This window comes from Lynx rufus, unplaced genomic scaffold (assembly GCF_022079265.1).
Source record: "Lynx rufus isolate CCGP_SWC_20201006 ecotype Redwood Valley unplaced genomic scaffold, mLynRuf1.p SCAF_24, whole genome shotgun sequence".
Classification (NCBI taxonomy): domain Eukaryota; kingdom Metazoa; phylum Chordata; class Mammalia; order Carnivora; family Felidae; genus Lynx; species Lynx rufus.
Window position 1 is genome coordinate 10579660 of NW_025814839.1, and position 23869 is coordinate 10603528.

General features: G+C 46.0%; 1 protein-coding gene across 1 annotated transcript in view; it reads right to left on the minus strand.

Annotated features, from left to right (window-relative positions):
* Window positions 1-23869, minus strand: part of CIT (citron rho-interacting serine/threonine kinase) — a 164183-nt gene that overhangs the window by 3182 nt on the left and 137132 nt on the right. Inside the window, exons 28-46 of the mRNA XM_047088045.1 lie at window positions 23705-23845; window positions 23153-23260; window positions 21320-21482; window positions 20878-21042; window positions 18305-18442; window positions 17573-17753; window positions 16826-16917; window positions 16191-16295; window positions 15779-15948; window positions 14465-14545; window positions 14199-14334; window positions 12416-12555; window positions 10684-10776; window positions 9072-9180; window positions 8845-8973; window positions 8257-8337; window positions 6467-6545; window positions 6160-6339; window positions 241-541 (exon numbers count right to left, since the gene is read on the minus strand). Coding sequence (XP_046944001.1) covers window positions 241-541; window positions 6160-6339; window positions 6467-6545; window positions 8257-8337; window positions 8845-8973; window positions 9072-9180; window positions 10684-10776; window positions 12416-12555; window positions 14199-14334; window positions 14465-14545; window positions 15779-15948; window positions 16191-16295; window positions 16826-16917; window positions 17573-17753; window positions 18305-18442; window positions 20878-21042; window positions 21320-21482; window positions 23153-23260; window positions 23705-23845 — 2592 coding nt within the window. The remainder of the gene's footprint in view (window positions 1-240; window positions 542-6159; window positions 6340-6466; window positions 6546-8256; window positions 8338-8844; window positions 8974-9071; window positions 9181-10683; window positions 10777-12415; window positions 12556-14198; window positions 14335-14464; window positions 14546-15778; window positions 15949-16190; window positions 16296-16825; window positions 16918-17572; window positions 17754-18304; window positions 18443-20877; window positions 21043-21319; window positions 21483-23152; window positions 23261-23704; window positions 23846-23869) is intronic.

A 23869-nucleotide genomic window follows, 5' to 3' on the forward strand; every position in this document is an offset into this window, starting at 1 on the left:
GGTTGCCTCTGGGGAAGCGAATGATATACCTTAGGTAGCTATTCCATTTTGAGGTACACATGTATGCATTATCCATTTGCTTAGAAAGGCCTCTTCTTAAATACATTTTCTTCCTAAACTTGTTACCATGTCCTAAAAAATCTGAATTAATAATAACAGAGTCTCCTTTTTACAACAGTGGCCCCAAAGGGCCCTCAGCTCCTCAGGTCACTCCTCTGGCCTCTCCGGATGGTGCCTCACCTTGTTGACCTGGGACAGTGGGGTCCTCACGGCTCCCGCAGGCAGCCGGCCCCGGCTGCTGTCTTCAAACAGCCTCCCAGGTGAGCGTTCCCTCCGCGTGCTGAGCATCCGGCCTGGGGACTTCTCTCGCTCCAGGGGGCGGCCAGGAGACTTGTCCCTGCGCAGCTCTGTCCGCCCCTCTCGGTAGCGGTGGGGTGTGCTTGGCTCTCGTGGGTGGCTGGGGCCTTCCGGTGGCGCCGGGCTAGAGGCCACACGCTTGGTGATGTGCTCGTTGTATGTTGGTGGGCCTCGCTTGTTGGGGCTGCGGGCAACAGGAAAGGGAGGTGAGAAATGAGAAGTCACAACCTCAAAGGGGCATTTTCTTCCTCTGAGCAACCCCCAGGTCCCAATCCCACCAGGAGTTCTTCAGGCTTTTTGTTTTCTTTTGATAGGACAGGAAGAGAAAGAGGACAACAAAAGAAAATCAAGCTTCCTGGTCTCAGTGCAGGTTTTTACTGCCAGACCCTGTGCTAAGCTCTTTATGTGCTTTGACTCATTACATTGTCATGACAGCTCCACAAGCTAAGAGCAGGCATGACCCTCACAGCAGAGGCGATGTGGAGACAGGGAGGCTGAGTGCCTGGCCTGAGCTAGGGAGATGCAGAACTGGGATTCCGACACAGGTCAGTTTGACATCCTAATCCCCACCCAGTATCCTACTGACCTAAGTATTTTGCAGAATCTGTAAGGCACAGAAGGAAGTCTTCATTTAGGGGAGGAGGCTGCTCAAAGGCCCTTGATGCAAGGGAGCAATTTTGAGAAAGCCTGTACACATCTGCCAATTCTGTCTCACTCGTCGGCCTGGTGTTTGGTCACCTCTCCTTCCAGGTGGCTTTCCAAGCATCTTTGTGGCACCCAATACTGATGTGAGAGGGATCGGGCCTGACAGAATTAGAAAACTGAGCAGGACAGACAAAAACAGTACAGTTGCTCAAAACACGGCCCTGGCCCTGAAGATTGACAGTTAATAACCAAACAATAGAAAACACTGGGGCCTTTTTGTATGGCCAATCCAACCCTCCCCCGAGCCCGGCCTGGATATTTCGAATGAAGATTTCAGCAGGTACGGCCCTAACCACCTCTCTGAAGAAGGGAGATCCAGAAACAGAACTGAGAGTGAATTCCTTCCCACCCCAACGAGCAGAAAAAGTACTCAGTCCTCCTCATCTCAGTATAATTAGAGCCAGGAAAAGGGAACCGACTTAACATGGGCACATTTTATGGAGAATATTACTTGGAGAACATGTTTTGATTGATTGGAACTTTATCTCAGAAAATAAAAGTAGAAATCGGGCAAGTAAATTTATCCTCGTTATTTTTAAAATCTAAATTACAATTGGAATTACAGGCTGATTCTAAGAATGAGCCAAGTATGAATCACATACTGATTTATCTTGCTCTAATTTTTGCAGCGAAATTGTATGCTAATATGCTCGATGACATACTTTCCATCAATGTTGGACTTTTGCAGTAAAATCAGTCATTTCTTCAGAAATGTTTGAGAGAGTCACTGGTTTTCCCAGAGGCCCATCTTAATCCTTGATATTTAAATCCTTCTCTTTGGAAGGGGCCAAGTTAGTTGATTTTTTCTTCAATTATTGGTCCAACTACCAGAATCTCTTTGTCAATGCTCATAATTGAAAACAAATGAGAAGCAAAGGCACCTACTGGGGGAGGAGAGACTCTAGAGCAAGCTTGAAGGCCAAATCTGGACAGATGCCCTGGTTTTATAAATAAAGTTTTATTGGAACACAGCCATGCCCATCTGGTTTTGCACTGGTTGTTGGGCTTTCATACTACAACAATAGTTGAATGGTTGAGACAACAGAGAGGTGAGTAGAGATAATTAGATAAGTGATCAGTTCATTGTGAAGTTTTTCAAGTCATTGTCTGGCTTCCCTGTGCAATTCTGTCAAGATTCCAGATAACATGCCCAGAAAGCCAGAACCCTCCTGTGCTAGGTGGGTACAGCAGAAAAATCTGAGATAACTCAGATTTCAGCATCTTGAAATGAAGGTTTATATTCATCTCTAGTCATGTGGCTTTAAGATATGGAAGACAAAAAAAATAAATTCCAACTAGGAGAATTACATTAAGCCTGTTTGTAATGGAGATGAAAGTATAAAATGTGTCCACAGGGGCCCATCATAAAGCAAGTGAGAAGATACTCAATGCCCTGGGGAAGGAGGATGGCTCAAGGAAGGCCATTTGGGATGTCAGATTAATGGAATGAAAGAAAATACCCATCATTCTAGGCCAAGTGGGCAATCTTCTATCTCTGTATCCATTAATGACCAATGATCTACCATGCCAATTTTATGTTTTTTTGTTTTTGTTTTGTTTGCAAAGAGTTTCATTTCTTGCTCTGCTAAACAGACCAGGGCAATGAGGCCTGCAGTGAATCATATTCAGCCAAGCGGGGCTTCTACATTCTGACCTGCCAAAGCAGTCTGCATAAAAAGATCATTTTAGGGGCGCCTGGGTGGCGCAGTCGGTTAAGCATCCGACTTCAGCCAGGTCACGATCTCGCGGTCCGTGAGTTCGAGCCCCGCGTCGGGCTCTGGGCTGATGGCTCGGAGCCTGGAGCCTGTTTCCGATTCTGTGTCTCCCTCTCTCTCTGCCCCTCCCCCGTTCATGCTCTGTCTCTCTCTGTCCCCAAAAAAATAAACGTTGAAAAAAAAAAAAATTTAAAAAAAAAAAAAAAAAAAAAGATCATTTTACAAGCCAAGAGACAACCAAAGACTAACTGTTGATTTTCCACACATGCCTGGCAACAGCAGGAAAGCAACAGCATTATTTCTGCCTCTTGTTCAAAGGAACCGGAACCAGTTCCAACCACAGGAATAAGCAACTTCTTACAGAGACACCATATAGTCTCAGAAGGAAGGTGCCTGCCATCTAATTAGTGAGGCAGTGGAGAAAAAAAAAAATCTAATTATGGTACTTTGATTTGTTCTTGGCATGACTTGGAAACTACTTAAAGAAAATCTGGACGTTTCAGGATAGAACTGTAGCCCTTTGAACAGTTCCTTCTGAGGCAGGGTCAAGCCAAAAGAGTTAGGAACCGCTGGTTATTTGGCACTTCTGATTTTCTAGCAAGTGCCTGGGACTAAAACCACACTGACCAAAAATTCAGACTAACTCATATTTCAATAGAAGAAAAACTATTCATTAGGACATAGTCTCAGAATATTAAATTTATGATTTTTTTTCAAGATCTAAGCATTTTTTAATATTAGAGATAATTACAATGTGGTGGAGGGACTAAGTCCCTTGAGAATAAAAACATGTCTTCATCTGTGGATTCCCAGCCCCAGACATTGTGTCTAGCACATGGTAGGGGATCCATGTAATTCTTTACAGAGTAGACATACCATTCCAGAAAAATTTAAATCCTAGGTCAGTTAAATATTCCCCTTGGGTTAAATAATCTCAGAATTTATTTGCAGACCAAGATTTTAAAGTTATATACATCAAAGCTCCACATCGACCTGGATCTGGCTCACAGCCCTCTGTGTCAAGACCAGGTCAGTCCCACTTCCATGCACTGCTGATGGCATTGCAGATGGATCTGGCCTTCAGGGAGGAATTTTCAGCAAGATCTATCAAAATTACAAGCAGACGTCTGATGTCACCCGTCAATTTTGTTTCTAGGAATTTATCCTACAGATAGATTCCTAAGCATGCAAAATGACAGAAGCACAAAATCATTTAACAGTCTGTAAATAACCCTAAAATCCATTGATAAAAAAGCAGTTAAATAAATCAAGGTCACAGGAAGGAATGCTAAGTAGGCATAAAAACAACAATGAAGAATACTTCTGATGCCAATGTGGAGCAGTCTCCAAGGAACATTAGGTACAAGAATGTGTGCTGCGCTACCACCTGTATCAAAAAGAGGAAAAGCACTTCCAGAATGGTACAGCAAGGATCGCCGAACACCCGTTCCTCCATAAAAGCAACAAGAACGCTGGCAACAGCCATCAAAATAAACTTTTCAGAACTCTGGAAATTAACCAGACTTGTAAGAACTCTAACAGCAAGGGCATTTATGCAAGAAAAATAACTGATAATCCCAGTAAGAACAAGTTTTGTGACATGTTAATGTGACCTATTTCTACCCCCTTTCTCCCCAGAGCTGCAGTTTTGAAACTAAGAGCCCTGTAAGAGTAGCCTCTGGAGAGAGATCAGGATCAAAACTCCCCAAAAAGCCCCATCCCCAGAAAACAGTCTGACCTGCATGGCTACTCCCCAGAAAAGACCATTCGAGGGGCTTTTTCCTTGACCCAAGTCAGGGCTTGCTCATGAGAAAAGCCCTATTCCCAGATGTTTATCAAGAACAATCAACAGCAAGTGTTTAATCTGCCAAATACCTGAGGGAGTGCTACCAGTTGGGGAAGAGGCTGGCCAAAACACTCAAAAGGAAATCTGGGAATAAGATGTCTGCAAGGCATTTTGAAATGGTCCCTTATATTCATAGGGATTTAGAAGGCCATGCACACAGGAAAAACCTGAGAAGGCTTCAGTTCTCAATTCTGGCTGACTTTGAGCATTGAAGGTATGCCCAACACACACGTGCACACACACACACACACACACACACACACACACCCTAAGCAAAAGGTGAGAGACTTACTGATTCAATGCATTGAACAAAATCTCTGCCCTGTCATTAGCTGATAACTAACCTAACCAAGCAGAAACTTGAATGGCCAGCCCCACATAACAAAGAATACAGACTTTACAGATTTAGTCCAGGAGAGTCACTCAATAAACAGGAACAACAGGGGCCCTTGGGTGGCTCAGTCGGATGAGCAGCCAACTCCTGATTTTGTCTCAGGTCATGAATTCTTGGTTCATGAATTCAAGTCCGGCATTAGGCTTTGCACTGTCTGTGCAGAGCCTGCTTGGGATTCTCTCTCCCTTTCTGCCCGCCCGCCTCAAAATAAATAAATAAACATTAAAAAAATAACACCAAAAACAGCAACAACAAAAACGGGGGAGAGGTGGGGAACTGATTTCCAGAGATGCCACATTATAGTATTTGAAATGTTCAGCCTCCCAACAAAAAATTAGAAGACATGCAAAGAAAGAGGAAAGCATGGCCCATACGGATGGTGTTATTTCTTCTGGGAAATCTTCCCTGGCCCCCAAGTCCAAGCTAGGAACCCTGTTCTGGGCTCCCGTGGTGCCTTAAACTACCCCAGTCAGAGGCCCATCCTTCTAAGCTAGGCTATAATTGCCTGATTGCTCATCGTGGCCTCTCTCCCACTGGGCTCTATCAGGGAGGGACTGCATCTGGTTCTTCAGCACCATACCTCCTGCAGCAAGCCCAAGTAGCATGGCAGAGTATCTGCTAAAGCAATGAATGCACAATTCATGATCGATTCTAGTGCCACTAAAAAACTCAACAGAGAAAGACCAGACATTTCCTTCCACCTTTTTCCAAGGGGGCATTTAAAAATTCTCCTGATGGGGCGCCTGGGTGGCGCAGTCGGTTAAGCGTCCGACTTCAGCCAGGTCACGATCTCGCGGTCCGGGAGTTCGAGCCCCGCGTCAGGCTCTGGGCTGACGGCTCAGAGCCTGGAGCCTGTTTCTAATTCTGTGTCTCCCTCTCTCTCTGCCCCTCCCCCGTTCATGCTCTGTCTCTCTCTGTCCCAAAAATAAATAAACGTTGAAAAAAAAAATAAAAAATAAATAAAAAAATAAATAAAAAAATAAAAATTCTCCTGATGCTTGTAAAGGGCACTTTAGTGCTATAGATCCCAAAGAAATGAGTGGCTTGAGCTTGAAGACTGGGAAACCTTTGACCAGTTTAGCAAAATTTCCTGCTGTCTTACAGAAAAACACTCTGCCTCCTGTAATGGAGAAGTGTTGTACCTGCGGGAGGTGGAGGGGCCCCGGTGGTGGTCAGTGCCGGACTCCTTCACAAGGTTTCCTTTGCAGCAAATAACCCTTAATTTATCCTGGTATGAGGACGCCAGGTAAATCGCTCCTGAGGAAATTGCAGGGCCCAAGTAGCGTGGGTTCGGGATTTCCAAATACGCTCGGGCAGGGGTCCTATGGAGTTCCAGATAAGAGTTTACATTCAGGTTATCTCCGTTGCTAGATGGAATGGAAAGAAACACACACTTGGCCCCAAGCCCCAACCGCCAAGGTTTTCAAAGTCTGAAAGGGCAATGCTTACCCCAGAGAAGAGCGTGCCTGGATCTCAATTACTTCTAGTGAGTTGAAGTGGGTCACAAACAGATAGGGTTCTCTGTAGGCTGCATGGCCACCACAGAAGAGCATGGGCAAGGAAGGGTTAAAAGAGAAACTCAAAACCAGGCTGCAAGGCCACCTTGGACCTAGCAGTCCCACCTAAAGGGATTTATCCTACACATACATCCATGTGCCAACATAATGAGGCATGTTCAGGTATACTCACTGCCATGTTGTCAGAGCAGACGATGGGAACCAACTCAAGGGGACATTATAGGGGGTCAGTTAAATAAATTATGGTACATCTATGGAATTCTGCATAGTTGTAAAACCTGCAAGAAGCTCTCTATGTACTGATACATAAAAAAAACCTGAAGTGTACAATTTTACTTAGTGTGAAAAGCAAGATTCAGAATGTGTAAAGTGTGTCACCATACTGATTTAAACAAAAAGCATTTTTAAAGTGTGTTGGGGGGTAGATAAGAATATATTTTCTTATGCGTCTGTATTTGCACAAAGCACTGGAAGGATAAGAAACTCAAAGAAGTATTTTTTCCCCCTTTGGGGGAGAGGGAATGGAGAATTAGGGAGACAGGTTATTTGGGTGAGGCTTTTCATTGTATACCTTTTTGAAGTGTTTCATTGTATATGTTTTCAAAAAACATTAAAGATCGGGTTCATAGATAATTAAATATTTCTGGCCTTAATACTATATATCAATATCATAGTGTCACTGAAACTCTAGGATATGATGAGATCTTTTTCTGTCTTAAAAGTAAAGGAGATTATCACTACCATTCCTTTCAGTAAACTAGGACTTTGGTATTAGACTGTTAGTCGTGCCTCCTGGTACTCAGGCCCTGGTGGATAGAGAGCCTCCTTCCCTTGAATCTAGGCTGACCCTGTGGCTGCTTTAACCAGTAGGATGTGGTGGTAGCAAGAAGGCCTGCCAGCTTGCACTTCTGCACTCTTGGAAGAAGCCCACGTGGAGAGGAACTGAGACCTCCAGCCACCAGCCCAAGCTGAGTTCCCAACAATTATACCAATTGCCTGCCATTTTGTGAGGCCATTTTGGACTTCCTACTTATCCCAGTGCCCCCACTGGAACCGCACGAAGCAGAACTATCCAGTCCAGCCTCAGCATCTTAGGCAATGACAAGTTGTTGTTGTCTTGTCCGTAACAAGTTTTGGAACTTGTTATGCAGCAATAGATAAACCAAATAGCCTCGACAGGTATTTCAACCGTAACGGCATTTCAGAACATTCACACAGACATGTATGTACATATTTGCACGTAGGTGTGTGCTTATGCTTTGACCCAGCAGCTCCACTTTGAGGGCTTATGAGCAGCAGGTACTATTTGACAAGTGTGCAAAGATCAGTGCAAGGTGTTCATCATAGCAATGTTTGTACTTACAGAAAGAATGAGCATGATCTACCTGCTCTGCCTAATCAGAACTGATTAAACTGACAGGTGTTCAGCTATGCCATGGGATACTCTGCAGCCTTTGAAATGATTTAAATTCACAGGCAATGCTCTCCTTTCTGTCATGAGAGCCTAACAGATATTTCACAAGGCCAGTGGCCTTGGCTTATGTGGTTCTTCATCAGAATCTTTGCCCTGAATACTTCTTCAGGTGACTCTCACCTGTGGTGCTTGGTGTCTAATGTAATCCATAAGCATAGTGCTTAACCCAAAAAGGAGTCCACCTGCAATTTTTTCCTAGGACACCAGCTGCTGGCAGAACAGAGCCCTCCATACCTTGCATCACTTACCAAAGGCCAAAGGTAAGCGACTCCACTTGAGATCGTCTGTGCGGCTACGTCTTCCATAAGAATCCACGAACACCCCAAATTCTGCAAGGAGTTGGAGCCCGGGGCATCAGCACAGCCAGAGGCATCAGTATCAATGACACATACTTTGATAGAAGAATTAGGGATTGAACCCAGGGGACCACCAGCGAGATTTAACTGGATCATTAAAACCTGAAGACCTTTGCTGAGTCACATCTCTCAGAGATGTGTTAAAGGAAAGCGGAAGAGACAGAAAATAAGAGGCAAAAGGAGGAGGAAAAGGAGAAAGAGAGACCCAGACACAAGGAGGAACAGACAGAAAGACCCAGAGATAGGAAGAAGGGGGGAAATGAAAAAGAATGAAGAGAAACATCACAAGAAAATGCAAGAAAGAAGGAAGGGAAAAAAGAGAAAGGAAAGGGAGAGAAAGAAGGGGCAGAGAAGGAAAGAAGTGGCTGCTCTCAGGAGAGAATATGAGAGAGCTGGATCAGGCAAGGGTGCTGGTAGGGTCTGGGGCTCCTGGTGTCTGCGAGCCATCAGACCAGTGGCGGGCGGGAAGCCCTGACTCACCGTGGAAGCAGAGCAGGTACTCCTCCCGCTGCCCTGCGCCGTTCACCTGCACGATCGAGACAGGGAAACTATTGGAAGAGGAGGCAAACACAGCAGGCGCCAAGGAATGGTCATTCTTATCCAGGAATTCTGTAAAGTCAGGTGAGAAGCGGGGCTTCAGGAATGAGCTAGTGTTGGTGGCAAGGCTGGAGCAGAGTGCGGGCTCGGGGGGAGGACTTGGGCCCTACCCTCAAGCGTGTACTGCTTCATGTCAATTTCGTAGAATTTATTGGTTCCAATAAGGATACTGTAATTGGTGAAGTGGATGCAGCTGCAGGGCTCTGAGGTCTCTATCTCCTGAGACAGAGGGTAGAAGAAAATGATGTGAGTTAACACAGGGCAGCCCCATTTCCACTGCTATTCCATTTCCGCCTCAACTAACCAGCCTTGGAGACGGTCACCTCTGGACTTATTCACGTTCTCAGCCACACAAAGCACACTCCATCCTTTCATGTCCCCCACGAGGGCTGATCATCCCTTTGCTACCTCTGAGTTCTTTGCAACCCCAGACCAAGAAAATAAGGTCAAATGGCAGCCAAAAAGAGAAACACCATTTCAATGAAAAGGTTGCAAAAACAGATCTTTAAAAATGCAAATTCTTATCTGAGGAAAAGAACTGGAGAAAACAGGGTTAGAGGGAGTGGTTTTAAGCTTCCTTCTTTTGGTAAGCTAAGTTTCTAACGTGAACCTGTATCACCTATATGATTATTCTCATCATCATTGTTGTCATCTCCATTAGTGATGGGCTTTCTAATTACTTCCACTTGTTTTCAGGCCAGTCCTAATAGTAAAAAAAACCTAGGCATGCTTATTCAAAACAGTAGCCAAGAATTACAGGGAAGCAATGATTTCTGAGAAATCTCCTAAAGCTAACAGTTCAAGCTCACAATCTACACTATCATCACTGAATATTTCTGATCACCTGCTAAGTATGAGGAAACTTTTAGGCAGCATGACACAGTGAAATGGTAGGGAAAAATCAAACTTAAGTTTTGGTCTCAACTTTGTAACAGGATCTCAAGCCAGCCTCAATTGTCTAACCTGAAAATTGGGGATTACCACCCCTGCATTTCAGAACTGTTGTGGAAAGTATATAATAACCAGCTCAGTTTCTGGATGGTGGACGAACAGCCCACCCAGGATGAAACTATTTCCCTAACACAGAATGACCTCTATGTATGTTCACCCATCAGTCATTTCACTTCTGAGACTAATCATGAAGACACCTGAAATAAAGCAGGCTTACTACAGGTGGCACTTTCCTAGCCTAGGGACAACGGCCAGTCTCAGGAAGTGAGGCAAATGATCCAATGTGCACCTTGTCCACACGGCAGTCACCATCACCACCACTCTGCTCCAAGGACAATCAGCTCCCTAATTACACATCAGAACACAGCACTGGCTTCTCCAAAGGTTAATAATAGAAACTTCTAGGATCTGACATAAATTCTGATAAGTGCCACCAGAGACTGCTAGCTTCTCAGAGAGATGTCCTTCCTTTTTTATGTGAATTGAAACGAAGTGTCTCTTCCATCAGCCAGCTTCCTTTCTCCCATAACAAAGGGCTGAATTCACTGGGTCGGCTAGAGAGGCCGTTCACAAACAGAAGGAAAATGAGAGGGAAAAGGGCAGCCACTCAAGGCTCTGAAGCTTCCTCCAGGTGTGTCTGTCTCTTTCTCCCTCTCCCCCTACCTAGAGATCACCAAGGCTGAAGGGACCTGGCACACACTGTTCCCTGAGACGGCACGCCTTCCACATCAATTGGTGGGGACAGCAGGACAGGTGAGGCCCAGGACTTACTTTCCGAATGCAGTACTTGCTGAGGTTTTCATTGTAGCGGAGAATGATGACTTTGCTGGGCATGGCTGCACAGATGCAGAGCCCGTTCTCAATCTGAAAAGCAATCAGGGAACAGAAAAAGAGTGTCAGTCGTGTGTATACTGGCTCCAGAGCAAAACTAGGAATATAACATCAATTTTTTTTAATGTTTACTCATTTTTTGAGAGAGAAAGAGACAGAGTGTGAGCAGGGGAGGGGCAAAGACAGAGGGAGACAGAATCCGAAGCAGGCTCCAGGCTCTGAGCTGTCAGCACAAAACCTGATGTGGGGCTCGAACTCCCGAACCAGGAGATCATGACCTGAGCCGAAGTTGGACGCTTGACTGAGTGAACCTACCCAGGAACTCCCAAAAAACTTTTTTTAAATAAAAAGAAAAGAATTGATAAAACTGACAGAGCACACGGTGTTTTACCTTGCTCAGTCCCCGTCTGAAAATCCTGGGCCCATCTAGCAATGTCTTTTATCAGCCCCATAAGGTTCCTCTAAGAAACCTTTTCAAATCAACACCTTTCTAGGCCAGCCATTCTCCTACTTTATATTCTGCCCCCCCCTTTTTTTATTGCCACAATTAATCATAACCATCATATAAGTGACTAAGAAAAGAATTCCAGAGACCAAAAGTCCTCAAGAATAGTCACCAAGGTCAAGGCCCCTTCAGGAGGTTCCTGGAGTCAACCATAGCCCTCCCCCACTGGTCCTCCGTTCCTCAGCACAGAATTCTCTGAAGGCTCAGTCAGGGACACAGGATGTGTTGGGTAAATGCTGACTCAGTGGCTAAACAACAGATTCCCAGTGAGCCATTTTCTGAGAAGGGAAAGTCAGTGGTTGTCAACAGGATGACTCCAGTGGCCTCAGGCGGCCTGCAAATGCTTGATTCAGATTTCATTAAAGTTAGACATGTTTAAGGGGCGCCTGGGTGGCGCAGTCGGTTAAGCGTCCGACTTCAGCCAGGTCACGATCTCGTGGTCCGTGAGTTCGAGCCCCGCGTCGGGCTCTGGGCTGATGGCTCAGAGCCTGGAGCCTGTTTCCGACTCTGTGACTCCCTCTCTCTCTGCCCCTCCCCCGTTCATGCTCTGTCTCTCTCTGTCCCAAAAATAAATAAACGTTGAAAAAAAAAAAAAATTTAAAAGTTAGACATGTTTATGTGTAGGCACCCACAAACACTCTTAATTTTTTCAATAAAAAAAGTTTCCCTAAAGAAGCAGGCAAGAAAATATATGTATTTATGCACCAAAATCAATATGCTATTAGCTACCAAACAATTAACCTGAGTTATTGTGAACTGACTTTATGTTCTATAAATGTCATAAATCAGAATTTGCTAATTTCTAGTAATAAAACATTTTTCATCCAGTCCAGGAGTGGGGATCCATGTTAGATTAAAAAAAAAAAAAAAAAGACTCTGTCCTACACACACTGACACAGATATACACACACGTACACATTCTAAGCATGGATCTTCCTTTCAGTTTTGTTAAATTCTCATTTTTCTCTCTGACATTTCCTTTAGATTCAAAGCCTGTGCAAATTTCATGGCTACACAAATTCCTTCATGTGTCTAAAGGAAGCAACAGAAATTTAATCCAGTTAGAAGACATACAATTTTCAAGGTCAAATTGGTAAGCTGCCTCAAAAGGAGGGAAGAGCCGATCTCAAGAACATTCTGCCAGCTGAGGCCCTGAGGAGAGCCTACCTTGCCAGCAGCAAACAAGTGACAGCCCTTCACGGCTTCAAAAACGTTGGGTGAGATGTCGGGCTGGGCGGGAAGGTGAGCCTGCGCCAGGGACTGCTTCACTTTTTTCACGTCAACAAGGCACAGAGCTCGCTCTTCTCCTGAAGGGAAAAGGAAGAGCTTCACGGTCAGTGTGAGGCAGGGAAGCAAAGGTGCGGGATGGCAGTTCTACTTCTCTTCACAAACATCCACGCGGGGCCATGCAGGTCAACAGAGTTTCCCAGACACTTCTGTGTACACAGCTTAGGTCCAAGTTTCAGATCTAAAATGAAAACATCTGGCCTCTTGGTCAAGATTCTGGGATGCAAAAAAAAAATTCTGCCGACATAATCAGAGAATGTGAACTATACTTTCAAACACAATCCCCATCAAAGTGAAGATGAGGATGGGTTAGGAACACGGAGGGGACATTTTATGAAATGACAGGCTCGGACCCTTCTGATAGGTCAGTGTCATGGAGGACCAAAGGAAGGCCAAGGATGCATTCCAGATTAAAGGAGACTAATGGGACACTACTAAATGTAGTGCACAATCTGGGACTGGATCACAAATCAGGGGGGAAAATACCAGAAAGGACGTTATTGGAGCTGCAGGTAAATTCTAACTATGAGTAGTGTGTCAGACAACTGCATTCCAACGAGGGATAAATTTCCTGAATCCAAAAACGGTGCCACGTGAAACTATTCTGTGTGATACTATGACAGTAGACCCATGCCACTACACGTTTGTCCAAACCCACCAAGAGTGAACCCTCACGGACACTCTGGACCCTGGCTGATGATGTGTCACTGCAAGTTCATTAGTTATGTCCAATGTCCCACTCTAGTCGGGGATGCTGATAGTGGGGGTGGAGGGATACTGGAACTTTCTGTCCTTTAAGCTCAATTTCACTGTGAACCTAAAACGCGTCTAAAGAATAAAGTCAAGTAGGAAGGGAGGAAGGGAGGGATGGAGAGAAAGGAAGGGAGGGAGGGAGGGAAGGAAAGGAAGGAAGGCAAGCAAGCAGAAAAACAAAAGAGGCAAAGAGAGTAAGTGTTGAGAGCCAGTTCCTGACCATATTATTTCAGCCACGCCTAAAACAAGACCTGACTGTGGATGTTTTTGAACATTGAGCCAACAAATTACTGTTTTCCATTAAAAAAAAAATAGTACTGCCAATAAAGAGAGAAAAAATTTTTTGCCATGGTTATGTGAGACAATGCCCATGTTCGTAGGTGATACGGTGAAGAATTTGGGGTCACAGCTGCAAGGGACTCTCAGACGGCTCAAAAGTTAGTGTGTGTGCGTGCACGCATGTACATTTGTATAGGAAGAGAGAGAAAATATGGCAAAATGTTAACCAGTGAACAGATGAAGGGTTTCTGAGGGTCACACAGAAATAAGAGGCAACATGCTAACAGGCAGGCTCTCAGAAGGCCATGGCTCAAGGTGGCATTGACCTCGCCACGACGCCGGCATCAAAGCGTCTGATGTTACCAGGACTCTGAGGCTCCTACTCTTCCCCTGGCTGAATGGTGAAGTGTTCTTTGGGGGTGTCAGACTGTACTGCACTGGCCACCAGGGGAATGAATCTGGGCAGAGAGCGCCATCAGCTTGGGCACCAGCATGGACACGGGGGAAAGAGCCGCTTCTGCTCCCATCTGCCTGCAGGAGGGCCTGCCTTTGTGTTTCGCAAGCGTGACACTGGCTTTCAGGTAGTTTCCCTCGACAGTGAAGAGAAAGCGCCATGTCCTTGGCCTACCACCTGCTATCATGAGTAGCTTCTCCAGGTCCTTGATGATATAAATTTGGAAGACTGCTCCGATTCCTGGGACATGGGTGAGGGAGTTTTTCAAGACATTCAGAGCGTAGAGCCCTTCCTCAGTGCCTACCAACACCACCTGCAAGGAGAGAAGGTCACAAGCACAACATAAGCATGATCACATCCCGGGGACAACCCCATCAAGGAAGAGCCCTTTCTTTCTTGACTGCAGGGGGCGGCTACTGCCAGTGTCCAGAGAACAGTGCTACCTGGTCGCTGAAGGGCAGTGTGCAGTTCATGTCTAGACGGTCATCACCTTCCAGTTTCAGCAGGGAGTTTCCAAGCAATTTCTTTTCGTATTGGAACAAATTTAAAAAAGAAGGAAAGAAAGGAAAAGAAAAAAACAAGGACATGGTAAGATGGAACTGTTCATGACCAAACCATCCAGAGAGATAAAAGCAAGAACAGAGAGAAGTTTGGTGCCAGGAAGGAAGGTTACTCCTGAAAATGCCAGAAACACACATTTGGTCTTGGCTTGCCCCCTATTTTGATCTGAGCTCAGAAGGCAAAACATGAATGTTACTGCTTATCTCTGGGGTGGTTGTTAATTAGCATCAAAGTAATGCCTCAGCTTGATGCAGAAATAAAATAGATGTAGAGAGATTTTCTGTGGTAGGAAATAAGCTGAGGCTAAAGAGATTCCACCTGCAAAGGGTTAATAAGCCACATGGAAGGCTCCTTCCCCTCCAGGCTGCAGCAAAAGTACAAAGCACAGTGTCAGCACCAAAGAAGCAAGCTTCTGAATCTCTTTACCTGAACCCACGCAGGCAGAAGCTCGTAGGAAATACAGTCACGGCCCTATTGTACACATATTAACATGGATTTCAATAACAGGCTCACACAGGTAACCACAAAATAAGTCATCAAATCACTGGTCCACCCGGTGAACAAAGCTCCGATCAGGAGGCTCATGGTTAAGAAGTTCACCATTGTGAACTGTGAAGGTGCTTACTAGGAGCCCAGCATTTGGTCTTTGGTGGAGAAAACACCAATGAGCAAGGAGCCCTGTTTATATCCTGGAAGTTTCCAGGAGGAGTGATGCCAATCAAGGCACACCTACAGTTCCAACATCTTAAGGGTAAGTAGGATTCCAAACCTGCCTACAGAAGAGCAGTTCGTGTGGAAGGTACGAGAAGGTTATGAAAAGCCTTCCCGAAGTTGGCATGGCTGTCGGCAGACTTTTGTGCTGCTCCACAGCCAAGCGCTTGCAAATAAACTCATCAGAGTAAACGAGAAAGAGGATTTCCATATGAGTACATTTGCTGCCGTGACCAAGATCAATCGCCGCCCCAAGAGCTGGCTAACGGCACTGACTGCCTCATTCTAAAGGGCCGCCGGGGGAGGGTGTGTGACACCAGACAGACCGCGTACAGCCTGTATCTCAGTGACACAAGAGTCCCAGTCATGACAGTCTCGGCCATCCCTCCCCCGGAGAGGCGGCAAGAGGGGCCCCACCACTCCGGTCAGTTCCCAAGTCAGCCCACTTTACAAAGACAGCCTCCAGCTCCTGCCTCCATACTCACAGCATCAGCTTCTGCTTTTTCCCTAGAAACTCTCCCACCTGCGACCACAGACTCTAAGGCGGTGACCCAGCGCTGTTTGTCGGGGAAGCTGGGAGCCAGCAAGTAGAGCGTTCTCCCAGGCCAGCAGGTGGTGTGTGGGTGAGACTCCATCTTCAGTATGTAGGGGACATCTAGGGGATGGGACAGAGAGCAGGGGTCCGCTGTGGATTCCTCTCACTCTTGGGAGGGATGGCCCTGAGGTGTCAGACATCGCCCAGGCATGCAAGTCCTAGACCCCACTAAAAAGGGGGAGCCAAGGAGGGCACCCCCTCCTCCCCCTGCTGATTCATCCAGCCCAGTGCCCACCCCCACCCTCACCTCCCCACCCTACCCCACCCCACCCCCTGCCGTGGGTTCTCCAGCTTCCGCTCACCTGCTTTGGCTGTATTTGCAAGCTCAGAAGCACCAACGGCGCCATGAATAGATACATCCCCGTCGGGAAGGCACAGCTCAAATTCTTCCACCGGCCTCTGTCCAGCTTGGTGCAAAGAGGAAGGGCAGAGAGAAAACCAAAAGAACAGGAACAAGAACGAGGGGAGAAGAGAGGAAGAAAGAAACAGAGAGAGAGAGAGAGAGAGAGACAAGGCAAGAGAGACAGAGTATGCATGGAAAGAGAGGCGCACGAGAACAAAGGAGGAGGGAAAAAGGTGTGCAGAGAAGGCGGAGAGGGAAGATAAAAACAAAATAAAGTGTGTCAGATGAGTAGCACAGTCAAATTTCTGCTGACGATGCGGATTTATGGGCTAGTTGACTGAGGCAGAAGTTCTCTGAAGGTGTATTAGCAGGTAGGATCTTCAGGGCAGCACCCTGCAGGTTCCTCAGAGGGGAGACCTATAGACGTGAGTATCGTACCAATAACCTTTAGCGAAGTCATTTGGTTTTTAATTTTCAAAAATGGAAAATCGTAGAAGGCTTGCAACGCAGTTGGAAAAACAAAGCCTTCACGCCAAGACTGGGAGACCTGGGTCAACCACGTGCAATGAAATTCCCCCTGAATTCTTAATTTACCTTCTCTGGCTTCGCTGTCATAAATGAGGACTTTAGATCCCTCCAGGACAATGTACTTCCTGTCCCAGCCTTGCTGTCCTCGTTTGTTATTCCTGGGGATATAGGGATGGATAAGAACATAGGTTTAGACTCAGGAGGGAAGGAGGGAGGGGGAATCCTAGCCACGACGCTTCCCTAGGAAACCTCAGGAATGGAAGTGCCCTGTGCCGTCCATGTATCAGGGGAGGCAGAGCTTCCTTCTCCCCTTGTGGGTTCTGTGGCTGGCCTAGGCATTCCACTGGTATCAGACAGACGAACAAGAGATAAGCATACGGTTTTTATTTTATGTGTGTGTACCTGGAAATCTCCATAAGAAAATAAAGACCCAAAAAGCAGATAGGCCTAGTGTTTGTATACTAGCTTGAACAAAGAGTAGTGGTTATGAAAAAGCAACTAAAATGTATGGGGAGGCTAAAGGAAGATAAGGTGTTACTTTAACAAGGCTTATCTGCAGAGTTTTGTCTACAAGCCTTGCCTCCCTGCTTCTGGTGAGAATATTTCTTTCCTCCTGGAAAAGGGAGGGGTGCTCTTACACGGGAGATTTATCTCCTGCTTTCAGGAAGAGAAAGGGGAGGTCAGAGGGGCCTTCTTAGACCTGCTGTTTCTCAAGTGCCTTTGGCTCAAAATAATCCTGGTTCCAAAGTGGCATATTTTGGGGTGGCATCTTCGCCGGCACATGCCCCAGCCCAAGCCATCCTGTCACAATACCTGGGCACTTTCATCCACCCTTCCAGGTGCAGGCCGCTGCTGGGCTCCTTGGTCTGGAGACCCGGGGAGTTCATTTTGTCACGGCAGAAGGCCTCGGTGAAGTGTGTGGCATACTCGGCTGGCAGGCCACAGGTGGCTGGCAAGCACGTAGAGCACTTGGGATGACACATCACCTGACATTCTGGGGAAAAGCAGTGAACAACCTGAAAACACCTTGTCGAACCCTGGACCATTCTTCCTCCTGCCAGCCAAGCCCCAGCCAGGGCCCATCGGTCAGGCCTCATCACCCAGGTAAATCCCTAAGCTTTCGCAGGAGCCAGGTCCTCCCTACAGAGAGAGGAAACATGAGAGCCAAGTGCTCTCCACCCAGTTGTCCTGGCTTCTCCCCAGGCCGCCACAAACAGGCGTGTAGAGGACCCACCGGCAAGGTTCAGCTGGAGCCAGCACCCAGCCTAAAGGTGGGGAAAGGGCAGCCTGGCAAAACGGGAGGGCTGGAAATCAGCAAAGCGCAAGGCATTTTGCACACGGGGGGTGGACACGTGAGCTGGAAACATGTATAAGCTCTCTCCTTCAACGGGAAAAGTAGCGTCCTCCCACTGGAATGAAAAGCTTCAAAATGAATGCACTATATGGTAAAACATTTTTAAAGGAAAAAACCCACACCCATCAGATGGATTTGTTTAGGGGGAGACATGCAGGTGCCCACGGCAAACGCACCACTGCTTCTCTTACCAAGACATTTGGATGCCTGGCGCCCAAAGTGCACAGTATCCAGACACACAGCGCACTTTGTGGCTCGCATGTTCAATCCTACGTTAAATCGGTGAGGAATATTGTGGTGCATGCGCTCCTTAAGACGCCGACTGAATTCTGAAGGAAAATGTTTAAAAATTCATTAGGTGCTGCAAATGATACCGTCAAGAAAGTAAAAAGACAACCCACAGAATGGGAAAGGATATTTAGAAATCATCTCTCTGACAAGGGGCTTGTAGCTAGAATATATAAAAAGCTCTTACAACTCAATAATAAACAAGACAACCCAATTTTAAAATGGGCAAAGGATCTGACTAGAAGATAAGTAAATGATCAATAAGCACATGAAAAGATGGTCAACATGATTGGTCATTAGAAAAACACAAATCAGGGGTGCCCGGGTGGTTCAGTCAGTTGAGCATCTGACTTTGGATCAGGTCATGATCTCACAGTGCCTGAGTTCGAGCCCCATGTCAGCCTCTGTGCTGACAGCTCAGAGCCTGGAGCCTGCTTGGGATTCTGTGTCTGTGTCTGTGTCTGTGTCTCTGTCTCTCTCTCTCTCTCTCTGCCTTCCCCCGCCCCCTCCACTACCCCTGCTTGTGCTGTCTCTGTCTCTCTCAAAATAAATAAACTTAAAAAAAAAAAAAAGAAAAAGAAAGAGGGGCGCCTGGGTGGCTCAGTCGGTTGAGCGACCGACTTCAGTTCAGGTCATGATCTCACGGTTTGTGAGTTCAAGCCATGCATCGGGCTCTGTGCTGACAGCTGGGAGCCTGGAGTCTGCTTCAGATTCTGTGTCTCCCTCTCTCTCTGCCCCTCCCCCACTCATGCTCTGTCTCAGAAATAAACATTAAAAAAAATTTTTTTTTAAAGAAAGAAAGAAAAACACAAATCAAAAGCACAAGGAGATACCACTTCACACCCCCACTAGGAGATCTAGAATCAGACACATGGAAAACAAGGTGAGGGTGTGGAGAAATCCGAATCCTCATACACTGCTGGTGGGAATGTCAGGTGGTGCAGCCGCTCTGGAAGACAGTTTTGGCAGATCCTTGAAAAGTTAAAATTAGGATTGCCCAGCAATGGTGTGACCCAGCAATGCCATTCCTAGGTATATACCCAAGAAAGCCGAAAACATACGGAGCCACAACATACAATGTTCACAGCAACGTTATTTAGGATAGCCTAAAGATGGAAACAACCCAAACGATTATCAATGGATTAATAAACAAGATATGCTATCCATACAACAGAATATTACTCAACCAGAACAAAGTGAAGTACTAATTAACGCTACAAGACGGGTGAGTCTCCAAAGCATTATGCTCAGTGAAACAAGCCAGACACAAAAAATATGGTATGATTTCATTATATGAAATGTCCAGAGCAGCAAATCTATTCAGCTTAGTGCTGCCAGAGGTCTGGCAGAGGGGAGAATGAGGAGTGACTGCTAACGGGTGCAGAGTTTTGTGGGGAGGGAAAGGTTAAGGCCAAAAAATGTCCCCAAATTAGAAAGTGATGGTTGTACACCCTTAATGCACTTAATAAAAAAACATCCAATCATACACTTCAAATGAGTGAATTGTATGGCATGTGAATTTATCTCCATAAAGCTGTTAAAAAACCATTACAGCAGGTTACAGAGTGTGAAACTATTTTTTTTAATTTTTTTTAAATGCTTTTATTTATTTTTGAGACAGAGAGAGACAGAGCATGAGTGGGGGAGGGGCAGAGAGAGGGGGAGACACAGAATCTGAAACAGGCTCCAGGCTCTGAGCTGTCAGCACAGAGCCCGACGTGGGGCTCGAACTCACAGACCGTGAGATCATGACCTGAGCTGCAGTCAGACGCTCAACTGACTGAGCCACTCAGGCGCCCCAGTGTGAAATTATTTTAACACTCACAGATGCGTCTCAAGTTCTATGAATCAACTTAAAATCTCCATTATCCGGTTATTAGGAGTTGGGTATTTTTTTTTTAATGTTTATTTTTGGGAGAGAAATGCAGAGTGCAAGCGGGGAAGGTCAGAGAGAAAGGGAGACACAGAATCTGAAGCAGACTTCAGGCTCCGAGCTGTCAGCACAGAGCCCGACACGGGGCTCAAACCCACAAACCATGAGGTCATGACCTGAGCTGAAGTCAGACGCTTACCCGACTGAGCCATCCAGGCACCGCTAGCCATATGTATTATTAATATACACTCTAAGATAACATTTTAAGTAAAAGAAGAAAGGTGTTTTGCAGTGTATAGCTTAGTGTGCTATGATATTTTAATAGAAAAAAGGGCTAAGGAAAATATGCCTATTTCCTCATACTCTTTAAGTATAATTATATAAGATACATGAATAATATGATATGCTGTCACATGCATGAACTATTGCTGGAAGAATACAGTGGTGGTCCCTGGGTAAGGGAACTGACATCGGGGACAGGGGACTCACTTCTTACTCTTTATCCCTTAGTATTATTACTTGTCACTTTTACTGTATGTATGCATTTTCTTAGTGGATTAAAAACACTTTCAACCAAACTCCAAGGACCCCTTGGGAACGTACCCTCTGGAGTCGATGACTCCTTTCTGCGGCTGGATGGCGGGGCGAGCAGGCTCATGGCACTGGGCTGGTGCTCGGGCGACCGCACGATGGCGGACATGGCGATCTGCTGCCTCGCGGTGGCTGGCGTAGATGGGTGCGGGTGGTCTGTGGCCTTCCGGTGGGCAGCTGGGAAGAGACCAGTCCGATGCCTTCTGGTTAGCTGGGTCACCAAGAAGCCCAAACCAAGCGGACTGACCCTGGGTGGTCTTTCAAGCCCCCGAGACCAAAAGGACACGCATCGTGCCAAATGGGCAATACCAAGGATGCTGTGAATTTTTCACACTTGGGACATCTGGACTGAGAGCTTATGGGCCAGAAACACAGATGCTGAACTAGTACAACCCATCTGCTTGAGGTGGGTTCTCTGCCTTTTCCAGAGACTTGGCGTAGAGAGTGCCCCTACCTTCCTCCCGGGCAGACCGGAGCTCGATGCGGGTCTTCTGAAGGGCTTCCTCTAGCTCTGCACAGCGAGCTTTCTCCTTCTCCAGAGCCACCTTCAGCTCATTGTACTGCAGAGGAACCTGTGTGGGCAAAGCAGGGTCCTCTTTCCGTCGACTAAATAAACCCTAGCAATGGAAACAGAGATATCTCCTAACTCCTGGAAACTGGCACTTTAGCTGAAGGAACTCTGACTCAAGAGGAGCAGACCATGAAAGCCAGGAGCATACTCACTGTAAGCGGATTTAGTAAAAATGGCATGTGAAGGGGGGAAGGGGAGACTGAACCACAGCCCGTTCCAGCCGGCTGGAAAAAAATAGGGTTTTGGAAATTTTCAACAAGAGGGCTCAAGATGCTTGCACGGCCACCACCCCTTCCTTCGGCATTCCCAAGGAGGAGAGCCATTTCCTGAGTCTTTACCCTCAAAAAATGGAAGTGGAGGATGGAGTCAGGACGGATGGTTCGGAAATCACTCTTGCCTTGAATTTGTCTCATGACGCTTAGTTACGAGACACAGAGATGAGCATTTTTTAAAAAGGAGACAAAAAACTTGAATCCTAAAATGATGTCAAAACAAGGGGCTTACTCAAAAAAAAAAAAAAGCAAATGAAAAAATGAAAACGTGTACTGGACATGGAAGGAAAAAGGAAAACACAGGGAATCATGTGGCTGAAAAAAAAATTAACCACCAAAAATAAATGGAAACACCCTGACTACATCACATGACACAATCAGAAAACAATCCGCTGCTAAAATACAAAAGATTAAATATCAGAAGCATAACAAGCACAGACAGTCACGCGGTATGCAAGAATGTCCCTCCCCGGCGGCCACCACTGGAGGAGGCTGTTCTCGTCCCTCACCATAAAGAGAGCGCTGGGGACACGGGCGCCAACTGCCCGCTCCAGCCCCTTCTCGGGTGTTCCAGGTCACTGGGGGCTGCCACTGCTCCCCCAGGGTGGGAATGCTTTGGGAAGGAAACGGCAGGGTCCTCAGAGACCTGTTCAGACTAAGAACACCTGGCCAAACCTCCTAAGAGGGCTCTGGTGGTTTAGGGAAGCAGGTCTTGGGTGGATCCAAAATCTGCATAGGTGCATCTGTGTATAACCCTGTCCATAGCTGGGTGGGTTTTTTTTCCCCTTTCCTTTTCTTTTTGGTCAAAGTTTTTCATTTGTTTGTCTATTATCCTTCTAAAGGGATGGCGCAGCACCCTTGGAGTGGAGTGGTGTCACCTCACCTCCCTGGGTCCCAGTCTCCTGCAAGGACTCTGCCGGTCAAAAGGACTGGGCTAGATGATTTCCAGTCTCTTCTGGAGTTCCGTATATGTGCTCTGAGAATCCTACTACAGAACTGAGAACCACTCTCTCTTTCTCCTGAATCCCACACACATGACCTATCTCTCTATAGCCCTGTACCTGTGACCTGCTAATCCCTCTGGAGTCTTGTACAATGACCTCTCTGGAAACCTTTCTCTCTGCTATTACCACCCACCTCCCAATCCAGCTGCTTATTAAAAAAAAAAAAAAGAGAGGGAGAAAAAAAAATCACTCCCTTAACAGAGACAGGCACTATAATTTTAAAGGCTATGAACACAAAGTAGTTTGTTACAGACTTGATAATGACATGCCTTCCTTAAGGACTATTCTGACGATCTCAAAACCTATTTTCAACCCAACATAAAACTAGAAAAATGTGCATTTTGTTTTCATGGATGTTTCTGTAATTATCTCTCACAACGGTATTTCATGAATCATAAGGACTGAGAAAACCTCCCGACTTTTCTAACACTCGGACCCACCTTTTTCTTTTTAGCAGGCTGGTCCATTTTGGCTTGCAGAAAATCAATGAGTTTGGTTTGTTGAGAAATAGTACCTTCCATTTTCACTTTTTCATGAGAATAGAGAACCTAAAATTCATAAAAACAAAAAAATAAGCTTGGCCCTAGAAAGAAGTATACTTCCAAATTTGGTACTTTAAACAAATAAAAAATAAAGTCATTAGGATAGTAGCAAATGAACATTCAACACAAACCACACTGCACCAATATTTACTCACTTAGTCCTATTCTTACAGCCCAAAACAAACAAACAAACAAACAAAAGGAATGATACACGGACAGGTAGGTGAAAAAGTAAAACGAGCCAGGGGTTGATATTAGAATCTCGGGCATGATCATGATAGAAATTTTCCAACATCTCTGAATGTTTGGAAAGTTTCCCAATGAAATATTGGGGGAAACACACAATAACATACAATATAAAGATAGCGACCGTTTCCCCAGATGGCTTTTGGCCATCACGCTTTGCCTCCGCAGACAATCTTTAAGCCAATTCCCTCCGCTGGTTCTCACCTGAATGTTTTCCAGCTGGTACTCCAGATCGCTCCTTTCCGTCTTCAGCAGATCAGCCCGGTCTAGGGCTTCCTGCAGCCCTTGAGTCAGACGGAAGATGTGATTCTTCTGCAGATCCATCTGCTGCTGTAATTTGGCTTGCTAGTGGGGAGGAAGGCCAAGACA